Source organism: Phyllobates terribilis, unplaced genomic scaffold (assembly GCF_046119375.1).
Source record: "Phyllobates terribilis strain yellow unplaced genomic scaffold, ASM4611937v1 Scaffold_13__5_contigs__length_258822181, whole genome shotgun sequence".
NCBI classification, from domain to species: Eukaryota; Metazoa; Chordata; class Amphibia; order Anura; family Dendrobatidae; genus Phyllobates; species Phyllobates terribilis.
Window position 1 is genome coordinate 245493430 of NW_027362773.1, and position 13536 is coordinate 245506965.

At 45.4% G+C, this 13536-nt stretch overlaps 1 protein-coding gene and 1 long non-coding RNA gene across 2 annotated transcripts in view; both read left to right on the forward strand.

The window, feature by feature from the left end:
- The first annotated feature begins 720 nt into the window (after positions 1-720).
- Positions 721-13536, forward strand: part of LOC141174689 (uncharacterized) — a 102312-nt gene continuing 89496 nt past the window's right edge. The window contains exon 1 of the long non-coding RNA XR_012252947.1: positions 721-946. This is a non-coding gene — a long non-coding RNA (uncharacterized lncRNA). The remainder of the gene's footprint in view (positions 947-13536) is intronic.
- LOC141174480 (leukotriene B4 receptor 1-like) lies at positions 5987-7011 on the forward strand. Its single transcript, XM_073659412.1, is given in 2 exon segments — positions 5987-6403; positions 6406-7011. Coding segments are annotated over 2 exon segments (1023 nt in total).

A 13536-nucleotide genomic window follows, 5' to 3' on the forward strand; every position in this document is an offset into this window, starting at 1 on the left:
TGGATGTGCCCAAAGATGTAATACCGATAGTATCACAAACTTTTTGTAGCTATTACAATGTAGGAAGGTAACCTACAATGCAATAGATGAGGCTACAAAAAATAGGCTAATACTATTCTGGCTGGGGCTGCAGGGCACAATGCTGCAGAAAGGCTCCTCTATCTACTCCTATATAGTGTGTTTGGAACCAATGTAGCTGAATACGGATGGAACTACCACACTAATAGGAGATATCAGGAAAAATGTTCAATTAGCAAAAAAGGACAATGTATGAGGCAGTGACGCACGCTGAGCGCACTACAACCAGACGTGGCTGAAGCACACACTACAGGGTGAGCTGCACTCACACACACAGACCTTGCAGACAGCGGTGAACAGCACAGAGAACTGTGCACTAGCGCTGCAAGGCACAGCGATTTATAAAGTACTTGGGTAAAGCAGAATAGAGCAAATAGGTAGCTAAAATTGTCCCTCAGAACAACAGCGTCCTATCCCTAACTGAATTCACAGCAGAGTGAGCTCAAAATGGCGGCTGCGGCTTTTGTAGTGCATCATGGCATCAGATAGTAGATTGATCTCTGATTTTAATGTCTAGGAGTCACTTGTATAGTTATAGTTTATTGTATGTTGTCAGACAGGAAGGTACAATTAGGAAACACACTTTAGTTCCCTCTCAAATTCTCAAGTAATATTGGTAAATGTACTTTGCTTTTTACAGACTCTCCCCGCAGCTTTTCTCTTGGATGTGACTCATCGGCACTGGTATATAATTTCTTAACTACAGAATTGTGAACAATCAGCCGTTCAGACTGACTGTATGGATGCTGCAGTGATGTTTGGTGACCATCTTGAGAAGAACAATACTGATTGTTTTTGTTCAGATTTATAGAACAATGTGTCAAAGTAAAAATACATCCTACAGATGCAAAGGCTCGGTGACTGGCAGGTACGTGGAAGTCTGTGCTTGGCACGTCAAGGAAACTTGGGGTGTCACAACTATCAGGAACTATACGCAGTCTTATGGGGAACCTGTGGTGTTAGCGTTAATGGGAACTAGACCTGCCAGTGTGGAAAAACTTTTGTTATCACTGGTTTTATAGCACTGCAATTTTACTGATTTGATGATACATTAATTGTGACCATTTTGGGGGGGCTCTGTGGCCATAAATGGTGGTACTTTATGGTTGTCATTGCTATTAGAGACACAGTAATGACGAGAGCAACTGTGACTGGCACTGTAACAATGCTCCGTCCTGAAAGTCTGTTTAACATAGGGTCTATTTTTCAATGTATTTTTAGGTTATAAATAGCTATATTTTCCAATTTAATGTAACTCCATAAAATTTCTCTAACATAAGAAAGTCACTTAATTTTTCTTGGATCCAGTTGAATAAAACACGTTAGGTGTGTTGCTCTGCTGGAGTAAACCAATTCTTCAACAATGATGATAAGGTTTTTTTTATTCACAATGCTTTTCAATATCAGTAACAATATGACAGCCCATTACTAATTCTTGGTTACTTACCTAATTAAATAAGTCACTTGTTTGCAAAAATTAAGAAAGCAAGCTCTCCATCATTGGATCTTCACAACTCTTGTTCCACTGCCTAACCTGTCCTCCTGGTGTCCACCAACTGGTCTCATCTGAACACACCAGAAAGAGAAATAATCACTGGATAAGATGGATCATCATTGAGGTCAGTAATTTGGGCAAGTGGACATGTCTGGTATTTCAAAACAAGCTGAGACCAGCTGGGACCAGGAAACCGTTGGACCTGGAGCTGTAGAATTATTCATCAAGAATGTTATATTTTTTAAACTAGTCTGAGCCCTTTTAAAATTAATTAAATTCCCGTAACAATCACTTTAAAGTGACTGCCTTATTGGTGCTCCTATAAGGCCTCATTCATACATCAGTGATTTTTCACTTATGCAAAAAATGGTCATCATTGGTTTGCTTGAGAGTTTCATCAGTGTTTGGTCAGTGCTTCAGTTTTTACCTTCAGTGTGCTGTCTGTGATTTTCACTGATGAAAAAAAAAAAAAAATTGCTAAAGTTCTATCCATTACAATGTTAATCATGTACAGAACATGGACTGCACACTGATGCCATCAGAGTATTGGTACACTTGTGTGGGTTACACAGATGTTAATGGGTACATGTTCTATTCATGAAAAACACTGATAGAACATGCCCATGACTCGCGAATCTCTAAATGAGGCATAAAGTCTAGCCTATGTGCTTCATAGGAAATTATTTTTTTTACAATTATTTTCGTTGTTGCCATTTTTTAGTACAATATGGGAAAATGAATGGTCACAATAAAAACTGTAACTCATCCCACAAAAAGCAAACATCATATGGAGATGCTTTTTGTCAATGTTCTTACAAGAAGAGGAAAAACAAATCACAAAAGTGCAAATTGGACATAGCAAGAAGGGTTTTAAAAAGGCTTTATACATTTCACCCTGTAAAGCAGGAGAAGACATATCTAGAGATGTGAGAATTTATTAGAGTGAAATTGAATTCTACTTGAATTTAAGAAAAAATTGCATTCTGTAAAATATGGATTTTTTTTGTAATTTGCTTTGCGCAAATTCAGCAAAATGGCTGCTGGTGTGCCGCCATCTTGAACAGGAGAGGGCAGACAAAAGGTTAAAAAGAAAAAAAACATACTTACTGCTCACCTTTCTGCTCCCTGTCTTTGTGGATATGTTGCATCTCCAGCCTTGTGACGCCGCCCCTGGGCCGTGGGGCACTCGGTAGCCGCGCCAGTCGATGCTGGGGGATGTCACAGTGGCAGTGACCCGGTCCATGACCCAGGGCGGTCAATAAAAGGGGGATTATACTTTTTAGAGTTTAATGTTCGTGACGCCACATGTGGTATGTGGCTATATGGAGCCGCCCCTGCGGTGCAGATTCTCTGGAGCTGGTGGTGACGCAGCAGAGTTGGTTCAGCTCTCCACAGGCAGAGCTAAGCTCCAGGGCGGTGCAGTGATGATTAATGAGGTAGATGTTACTGTGCAGTGTAGTGCAGGTGATGGCGCAGATAATAATTCTATGACACAGTGGGGTGCAGTCTTCAAGGTTTACACACAGTTGTTGAACTCCCGGCTGCCAGAACCAGGGTAACCTCCCACGCCATCCTGTGTTTACCAAGGCAGGGGTTCAGAAAACTCCCAGGTGTACATAACGGGACCCAATTCTGTGTGCCTTCCTCGGTCGTCTTCCTGCGCTGGCTCTCACCCTCCTGCCCTGCGCCTCGCAACCAGTGTCCCAAGCCGTTAACCTCAGATTTTGGCGGGCAACCTGCAGTTCCCTGAATCCTATGCGGCTACCTTTTTAGCAATTTAGTTGTGAGCAACTGCATCCTGAAAGTACAGAAGCCTCCTGTTTCTAGCTGAGCCTTGTAGTTCTCCACTAGTTAGGGGCCGGTCCCCTTTGCGGCCTGATCCCTCCACGCTCTGGTAGATTCGGGCGCACGGGTGGCATCCGCACTTCCCATGCCCCTAGAATCCCTTCTGTTCCTCTTGGAGCCTTCCCTCTGCTCTCATCCTCTTCCAGCCAGTCCTCCTGGGCCTCTCCATCTAGGCACTCTCCTCCTGAGCAGATCCTGCTCCTCTCAGACTTCCTCCTCAGACTGAACCCTTTCTAGATGGTTCCCTGCTTTCTTTTACTCCTACTGAAGTGCTCCCCTGTCCTTCTTCCTCGACCCACACCCACTACTTGGTTCCCCCTCACTCGGTTCCCTCCACTTCCAACTAGGGACAGGGCTCAGCATAAGCCAGTGCATCTTGCCCCGCCTGCTGGTCTGGAATGGTGTAGTGTTGGATGCAGGTGGGTGGGTCCCGGGCAGTACTCCCTCCTTACTTGAGAGTGGGATACCACACCTCTGGGTGAGATGCAGTACCTCTGTAGCGACTGAACCCTCAGGTGCGCCACACTTGCATTAGCTCTTGCCCGGGGATTCTATCTGTGGAGAAGGCCTCAGAAGTCAATGCTCCGTCTCCGGGGCCTAGTAGGCTGGTAATGTGATGCGACAGAGGTGCAGAGGGCTGAACAGCAGTCTGAGAGTAGCAGGGACGGCCGGAAAGGAGAGAGGTGAAGGATGATTTCTTTCTCTTTTATAACCTTCTGCCATTCGCCTACCTCTATGGTTGCCCCACTTCTCCCTGCCCACTGTCCGGTCCTCTATCGCACCACATCTCCATAATAGCATTCACTCTAGGCTGAGGCCTCTGGGGTCTCTGGTGTAAGATGTGAAAAATAAAAAAATATATATTCTTACCTCACTACTCACCTCTTTCGGCACTCCTGCTTCTCCCTGTCCACTGTCTGTCCTGTGCATCTCTGTCGCGTCACATTTATAGCCCGGTATTTACTCTTGGCTGGGGCTTCCAGGTGTGAGCAGACCCCTGACCTTCACTGCACATGCTCTAGGCCTTACTAGAAAATTACAGCCTAGAGAGGAATCCAAGCTGGAAATGCAAATGGGCAAAGGCTCAGTGGACCGGACAATATACTGGGAGCAGAGGGGACAACCAGAAAGGTAAGCGATCAGTTGAGTATGTTTTTTCTTCTTTTTAACCTTTTGCCGGCCACTTACTCTTTGGTTGCCCCCCGCTGCTCCCTGACTGCAGTCTGATCCTCTGTGGCACTGCAACTTTGGACAGTGGATAGCGAGAAGAGAGAGTGGCTCGTAAGTTGGACACAGTGAGGGGTGTATAAGTTTTTTTTTATGTTTTACATCATACCCCAGAGAACTCAGAGCAGAATAAGGGAGATTAAATTTCTCAGTAAAATCCTCGCAAAAACGCAAATTTGAATTTTGCCTGATCAGCCCATCTTTATACATACCATATGTGCAACTGTAGGTAAATGACTCAGTAATACCATCAAATTAACTTCCTGCTGTTTATTAGGTTTTATGTAAGGATGTGAGTTAATAAATTTAATTGCTCACAGTGACTAGTGGATTATTAGGGTTATCTATAATATAATTACCTTGTAATGTCTTCACATCCTGTTCCGTCCAGATGTGTCCGGATCCCAGAATTCCAAGCGGCGGAAGTTTGTTGACCGCCATATTGGGACACCCAAGTGATGGGTGTCTCAATATGGAAACCGCTGGTGGTACCAGCCTCTTGCGCGGTACCACCAGCGGAACACCGTAGCGAACACGCCGTACATGCTGCCGCTGGGATCAGCCGAATGATTCACTGACTGCCACCATCTTCGTACAGGAGGAGCGCATGCGCAGTTTTAATATGACGCCGCTATCTGCCTGCACAAAGATGGCGGCGATCTGATTTACTGCGCCTGCGCGAATTTCGGCTGATCCCGGCGGTGTTCTCAAACGAGAGAACACATGGGGGAAGAAGACAGCACAGGGGTGGAGAGAGAGAGCAGACAAGGGGGAGAGCACATGGGGTACACAGGTCAAAGAAGAGATCACATGAGAGAAGACAGCAGATGGGGGAGAGAGAAAGTGCACAGGGGGAGAGAGACAGAGCACAGGGGGGAGACAGCTCAAATGGGATAGCACAGGAGGGGAGAACACAGCACAGGAAGGAGAGAGACAGCAAACAAGGGGGATAGCACATGGGGTAGACAGGTAAAAGAAGAGAGCACAGATGGGAGAAGTCAGCACATGAGGGAAAGAGAGAGTGGATAGGTGGGTGAGCACTTGGGGGGGAATTCTCAACACTGCAAAGCCTGCCCCCATCGTGACATTACCACCCTCCCTATGCGATAGCATCGGGCCTCCATCTAGAATAAAGATATTCTGTATGGAGAGCTATTCTGTTTGATTTTTCGAACAGAAGTCCTTGATTCATGAACATTGACTAATTTTATGGCATTTGAAAGAGAACCGAAAAATTTGGTCAAAATTCTTTAATTTTTCTATAGGTTTTTTCCCAATTTTTAATTATTGGGTTACACTTCAGACTTCATAAGAAACCCAACATTTTGTTTAAATATAGAAATGTCATCGTGCAATCTTTCTGCAGAGACTGATCAGAATTCAAAATATACCATTATAAAGAGCATTGGTTCATGCACTTTTCTGTCTTTGGCTTTCTTCATTGGGGTGCCAGGAAACATATTGGTAATGTGGAGCATATATACAAAGATGAAGAACATTTCTGTCACTGTGCTGTTAATTGGAAACCTCGCGCTTGCAGACTTTCTTATTCTGTTATTCCAACCTATTTGGATATATACTTTTGCGGTCAACAAGTGGGATTTTGGACAAGTGTTTTGTAAGATTTTGCTGTATGTCATTTATTCTAATTTGTACGTCAGTGTCTTCCTTATAACTCTGTTGAGTATCGAGCGGTTCTTGGCTTTATTTAGACCATTTCATCTCCAGAGATGGATCAAACGACGAGTTTTTACAAAAATTGAATTGCCATTTGTATCTGGATAGCAGCTGCAATATTCGGTGTTCACTCTCTTCCATTCTATAACTCAAAGCAAAGTGGACAACCTTTCCAATGCATTCTACATGAATATAACAGTGACACTGAAAAAGTAATTTTTCTTCTTTTGGAAACATTTTTTATGTTTTTGGTTCCTTTCTGCATAATTATCATCTGCCATGCCTACCTATGGAGAAAACTCAAAGAAATGAAATTAACAAACAGGGTAAAATCAGATAAAATAATCGTCATTGTGGTGGTCACTTTTGGCATATGTTGGATTCCATACCACATATTAAATATTGTTAATATCGTCTCTGTTTTACTCGGCACCTGCAGGCTAGTAAGATTTGTGAACACCGGAAGTTATATTTCTGGGGCTTTCGTTTTTATAAACAGCTGTTTGAACCCTATCTTTTACTACTGTTATGCATTTAAAATGAAAAGTCGTACAAAGATCATCAGCCTGAAATTGCTTTTCGAGAAAATTGGAGGAATAGAGATGGAACTGAGGCCAAGTGAAAATACTGAAAATACCATGGACAAAGCACATATTGATAATAATGCTATGGTTGCTTCTAACACTTAAGGTTGCTAAACACTTTAAACAGCTGTTGGTTTATTGAGCTGAAAGCAGTTCTTCTCGATCTTTCCATACACATGCAAATTTAATTCAGTCATGCATTTTTGTGTTCTCTGTGCCTGGTTCTTCTCCCGTCTGATATACCTCCAACATTAGCAGGTTTAGCTGACTTTTCTCTAGGGTGTGTGGTGGCATCTAGATGGCGTAAAAAATGAACACCCTACGAGTGCCGATACTTGACGATACTTGATACTTGCCGATACTTGACGGCCACAAAGTTAACCCACTGTCACAATAAGGCTCTGTTCACATTTGCATCAGATACTTATTCAAAAGCCTTAGTTGCAAAGTCCATTAAATGTGATATATAAAATAGTGCTTTAGTCCATCAAAAACAAAGACACTAGTGAATCTGTCAGTAGGATGAATCCTCCTAAGCCATCTATATGGGAATGTAAGTCATAGTACGCTGAATAAAATGATACCTTGATATCTGCGATCCGAGGTCTTATTCTAGAAAAATCCTCATTTTTTTAAATATGTAAATGAGCTGTTAAGATTTATGGGCCGGACATAAATCTCCCTGAGAATCTGCCTCCAGAGCTTATGAAAAGAGGACATTACCAGTGTGACATGTAATGAATGACAGTCTGCTCTCCCGATCTACATGTCTCACACTGGTAATGCCCCCTTTCATTTAAAATAATGACAAAAAGTGTCTGATAAGAGGGAAACATCATATTTATTACACACCCATTGTTCTAATATACTTGGTATATTGTTTGACATTATTATTGTGGGTATTATTTTTTTTATCTTTGTATGTCCCAACTAGTGTTGAGCCACCCCCGTAGTGTTCGAGTTCGGTTCGTCGAACACCCGTGTGTTCGCCGAACTGTTCGTCGAACTGTTCGTCGAACACCTTCGAACACCGTTAAAACCAATGGCAGGCAAACAAAAACACATAGAAACACATAGAAAACACCTTCAAAGGTGTCCAAAAGCTGACAAACTGCTCAGAAGACATAACTAACACATGGAAAAGTGACAAGTACATATAGTCATGCGAAAATAAAAGAGGTGGAGGAGTAAAAGGAGGGGGAGACACAGATATAGGCATGTCATGCCCTTCTAAAATCCAAAAAGTGAGAAGCCGACACGGCCAGTCCGCTCCTGCCCGTGCCACCTCCGTGTCGCCGGGTTTGTGCCAGAGCCGCGGTGAACCCTGACGGCCAGCCCCCCTCTCCCAATACTGGTGCCTGTCCGCTGGTGGGTCGAGCGAGCCCCCCTGTGGTGGAGGCAGCTCTAAGCTTTTTAATTTAAATTGTCTCTCTAATTTGAATGAATACACTTTAAATCCATTTACAAGGATCTATTGGAGGGCAAGTCTCATGCCAGCAGCCGCGGTAATTCCAGCTCCAGTAGCGTCCACTAAAGCTGCTGCAGTTAAAAAGCTTTTATAAGGATCGAGCTCGGCTGTCCACCGCAAGGCATCCTACTGCCAGTCCCAGCCCCTATGCCTTGGGGTGCCTCCTGATGCTCTTCACTAAGTATCCCATGGTCCCGAAGCATTTCCTTTGAAAAAATTAAGTGTCTAAACTACAGGTGGTGCAGCTTGCTTAACAGCCGGGATAATCCGCTTACTAGCAGACACTGCTACTAGGCACAAAGTATTTCCTGGGCTAGATGCAGTTAAAAATTTGTAATTAGATACTCTCGTTGGATGCTGAGAAAGCATTCCATAGAGTCTCCTGGCACGCCATATATGATTCTCTTAAAAAGCTTGGGGTAGGGGTCTAGGGGACCCTTTTATAGCCAAAATCACGGCCCTGTATCGCAATACGTCACCTAGGCTGAAGATAAATGGAACTGTAGCACCCTGAGGGCTCGGTTGCTAAAGACGTATTGCACCTCACCCAGAGGTGTGATATCTCACTCTCAGGTAAGGATGGAGTGTGGATCAGGACCCGACACCTGCATGCATTACACCACATTGCCGTGGGGCAGGGCGACCAATATGCCCCTGAGATGGGCACGACAGTCCCTGTCCCTGGCTGGAGTGGGGGGAGGGAACACTGAGGAAGGGGAACCCTGTAGTGCAGGAGCAGGGAGGAAGCAGTTCCTGGGTGCATTGAGAAGGGAGTATAAAAGGTGGGCACCATCTTAGTTCAGTGCAGAGAAGTCTGAGCAGAAGTGGCAGGGAGCAGGGGCTCTGCATGAGCTCTGCTCTGGAGGCGGGCCTAGTAACAGAGGCCCAGGCCTGGAAGAGGGAGAAGGAAGGAAGAGGAGCGGAGAAGGCTCCAGGAATGAGGAATGAAGGGATCCCAGGGGTGCGGACGGGCGAGTCGCCACCGCACGCCCGAATCCACCTGCGTGGAGGGGTCAGGCCAAAGGGGGAGACCGGTCCCCAAACTAGTGGAGGCAGGAAACGACCCTCAGCTAGAAACCGGAGGCTCTGACATTTTATGTGGCGCAGCCCCTCGCTACACCCGCTAGGAAGGCACCACATAGGGTCAGGGAAACTGGCGCCAAGTTTACCAAGAGGAGGCCCGAGGCAGCCGGACAGAAGTGTTGGTAAGAAAGGCCAGACAAAGGACACACAAAGGGGGTCCTGTGAAGTGCTCCAAAGTTATCTGGGAGTTGTCTGAGCCCCTCACCTGGTGAGCACAGTACGACGTGGGCAGCCGTTACCTGCAGACGTGGTCTGGATAATAAGAACTGTGAGTAAAGGCCCTGAACTGCATCACTGACTCCGTGTCGTTACTGCTGCTGCCCTGCACCATCACCCCCATCCTCCGCATACACTGCCCTGAGGCTATACTCCTCCCGTGGGGAGTTATGCTACGCTCTGCTGCACCCACAACACCAGCCTCAGTGGTCTGCCCTGTAGCGGCGGTTCACTCTGACCGCAATCCACGGGTGGCGTAGTCGGACATTTAAACATGAAAACCACATAAATAGTTCTGCCACTGGTTTGACCGCCCTGAGCCACGGAACTGGGTCGCCGCCACGAAGACTACAACCACCAGCATCCACCAAAAAGGGTCCGGCTCCGGGTGTCCCAAGGCCCAGGGGGTGCGTCAGAACATTTTCATCACCTTTCACAATCACCAATGGGACAAGGCAGTGATGTCCTCTGTCCCCTCTCTTATACATCCTCGTGATGGAGCACCTGCTCTCATCAATTCGCCATAACCCCAATATTAGGTGGATTGAGGTGGGAGGCACCGAGTACAAGTGCTCTCTATTTGCTGATGATGTCCTAGTATATATCACTCAATCACATATATCCATCCATGCTGTTATGGCTGAAATAGATCACTTTGTTACATGGTAAAATTTTAAAATCAATGCAGCGAAGTCTGAGGCCCTCGATGTCTCCCTCCCCAAATCCATATAGGATTCCATCCAGTCCAACTTTCCCTTTGCCTGGCCCTCACAGGGTATCAAATACTTAGGAATTCCTATTCATAGAGACCTCTCCCATCTATGTTTCTTAATTTTGGGCCCTTTATTGAACAACTCCATACAGACCACGGTTGGCAAGTTAGAACTGTAAGATTCACTACGTGAACCACTGGTGTTTTGTGGAAAAGCACATGTACACTGCGTTCCAAATTATTATACAAAAAGTGTTTAGGAGTGATAAGGGAAGAATTTGTTTGTTTGTCAGTTAAACTCATTGATGGTGATGTGTGTCAGGGCTCTTTATATCACTGTAAGCAATTGCAGACACCTGTGCTAATTAGTTTGGCAGGTGTGTCCAATGAAAGGCAAGACTACTTAAGAAGGCTCTCTCACATTATTAAGCAGCCTACATTTTCTGCCAAAATGGGAAAGAAAAAGGATGTGTCGGCTGCTGAGAAGCAACAAATTGTGGAGTGTTTAGGTCAAGGCATGACTACAATCAACATTGTGCGATGATCAGGATGAAGTGTCCTGGCAATCAAGAAGTATGTAGCTGATTCACAGTACACACATGTGCGTGCTGATAAGGGCAAATTGAGGACTCTTTCCTACAGGCAATTACGTCAGGTTGAAAGAGCAGCGGCAAAAAAGCCTTGTCATAGCAGCAGACAAGTTTTTGAAGCTGCTTGTGCCTCCAACGTCCCCCGAACAACAAGATGCAGGGTCCTTCAGAGGTTTGCAGCTGTGCATGCGCCATCCTGTCGACCTCCTCTATCCACTTCACACAAGCAGAAACGGCTCCAGTGGGCCAAACATTACATGAAGACTGATTTCAAAACTGTTTTGTTCACGGATGAGTGCCGTGCAGCGCTCGATGGTCCAGATGGATGGAGTGGAGGATGGCTGGTTGATGGACACCCCACGCAAACACGGCTACAGCGCCAACAAGGAGGAGGTGGAGTAATGTTTTGGGCTGGAATCATGGGGAGAGAGATTGTCGGCCCCTTTAGGATCCCTGAAGGCGCTAAAGATGAACTCCATAATGTATGTGGATTTTCTCAAACAGCACTTCCTGCCATGGTTCAAGAAGAAGAACCGTGTATTTCACAGCAAGATCATTTTTCTGCATGATAATGCACCATCTCATGCTGCACATAAAACATCTGCATCTCTGGCTGATATGGGCATAAAAGGGGACAAACTTATGGTGTGACCCCCATGCTCCCCTGACCTCTACCCCATTCAGAACCTTTGGAGCATCATTAAAAGGAGTGTCTATGATGGCAGGAGGCAGTTCACATCTAAGCAACAGCTCTGGGAGGGTATTCTGTCCTCATGCAAAACAATTGAAGCAGAAACCATCCAAAACCTGACAAATTCAATGGATGAGAGAGTTCAGAAGCTCCTTTCGAACAAGGGGTCCTATGTGAAAATGTAACATCACCTAGAATAAAGTTTTGAGTTGAAAACTGTTTGATTTCAGTTTCTAACAACCTACTAATGCTTATAATTTCAAAAATGACCATTTTTTTGGATTTTATTAAAATGAAAAGGTTGATCGAAAAGCTTGGGGGATCTAAGAGTGTGGCAACCCAGTAGTCATGATTACTTCGAATTCTGACAATATGAGGGTCATGCTGCAGGTAGTGCAGCAAGAAGGCACTTATGTGCCTTGCGCATCTCGGAGCCCCAAAATTATTTTCCGGGCTAGATGCAGCTAAAAATTATTTTTAATTTTAAATCTGGTGAAGCTTTAGTATAGATGGCCTAATAGGATCAGTGCTGCACACTGCTACAAAGCCCAAATTATTTTCCAGTCAAGATACAGATAAACATGATTAGTAATTTGAAAGCTTAAAACGGTTGGTAGGGTGATTTTAACCAATCATCAAGCTTTTACTCTCCCCAGGATGACACAGGGGTAGAAAAGTCGTTTCGGATCCATGATTTGTTCATCTTTATGAACGTGAGTCTGTCTACATTATCAGTGGAGAGCCGCGTGCGCTTATCTGTCAGCACACCACCAGCAGCGCTGAACACACGTTCAGACAGAACGCTGGCTGCGGGGCATGACAAGATCTCCAAGGCGTAAGTGGCTAGCTCCGGCCATTTATCCAGATTGGAAGCCCAAAAAGAGCAAGGGTCCAGTGACACAGTCGTGGCTTCAATGTTTACTTGGAGATACTCCTGTACCATCGTCTCTAGGCGTTGACTATGTGTCAGACTTCTTGTCTCCTGTGGCCTTGCAAAGGATGGGCTAAAAAAGTGGTGAAATGATTCCGCAAAATTGATGTTACCAGCAGATACTGTGGTTCTGTTACGGTTTGAGTGCTGAACACTTGACGGTCCCACGGTTGGCAAGTTGGAACTGTGAGATTCACTACGTGCACCACTGGTATTTTGTGGAAAAGCACATGTAAGATTCTGCAACAGTCTCTGCTGATACTCCTGCATGCGTGCATCCCTTTCTATGGCAGGAATAATTTCTGCAAATTTACTTTTGTACCGGGGATCTAACAGTGTGGCAACCCAGTAGTCAGGATTATTTCTAATTCTCACAATTCGAGGGTCATGTTGCAGGTAGTGCAGCAAGAAGGCACTCATGTGTTTTGCACATCCAGGAGCACCAAGTCCCTGTTGTGTTGGTGGCGAGGTAACAATCATGCTTCCTTCCTCTGTCCTCTCCCCCCAACCTCGCACAACAGAAATGTGATCAAGGTCTCCCTCATCTGATGAGTCTTCCATCAGTTCGTCCTCCACTTCTTCCTGGGCTCCTGCACCTTCCTCACTAGTTTGGCTGCTACCATGCGCCCTGGTAAAACCATCTCCCCCACCCTCACATGCCTGCCGCCTTGGTGCTGCCGACCGTCTGGACCTTGCAGATGTTAGCCCTTCCGCATACAACTCCTCCTCCTCTACTTCCTCCACCTCCTCTTGTGCCACCACCTGACTCCGAATTCTGTTTAACATGTGCTCCAGCATGTAAATCACCGGAATAGTCATGCTGATAATGGCATCGTCAGCACTAAACATCTTCGTCGCCATTTCAAAACTGTGCAGAAGGGTGCATAGGTCCCTGATCTGAGACCACTCCTCCAGCGTGATTTGCCCCACCTCTGAATC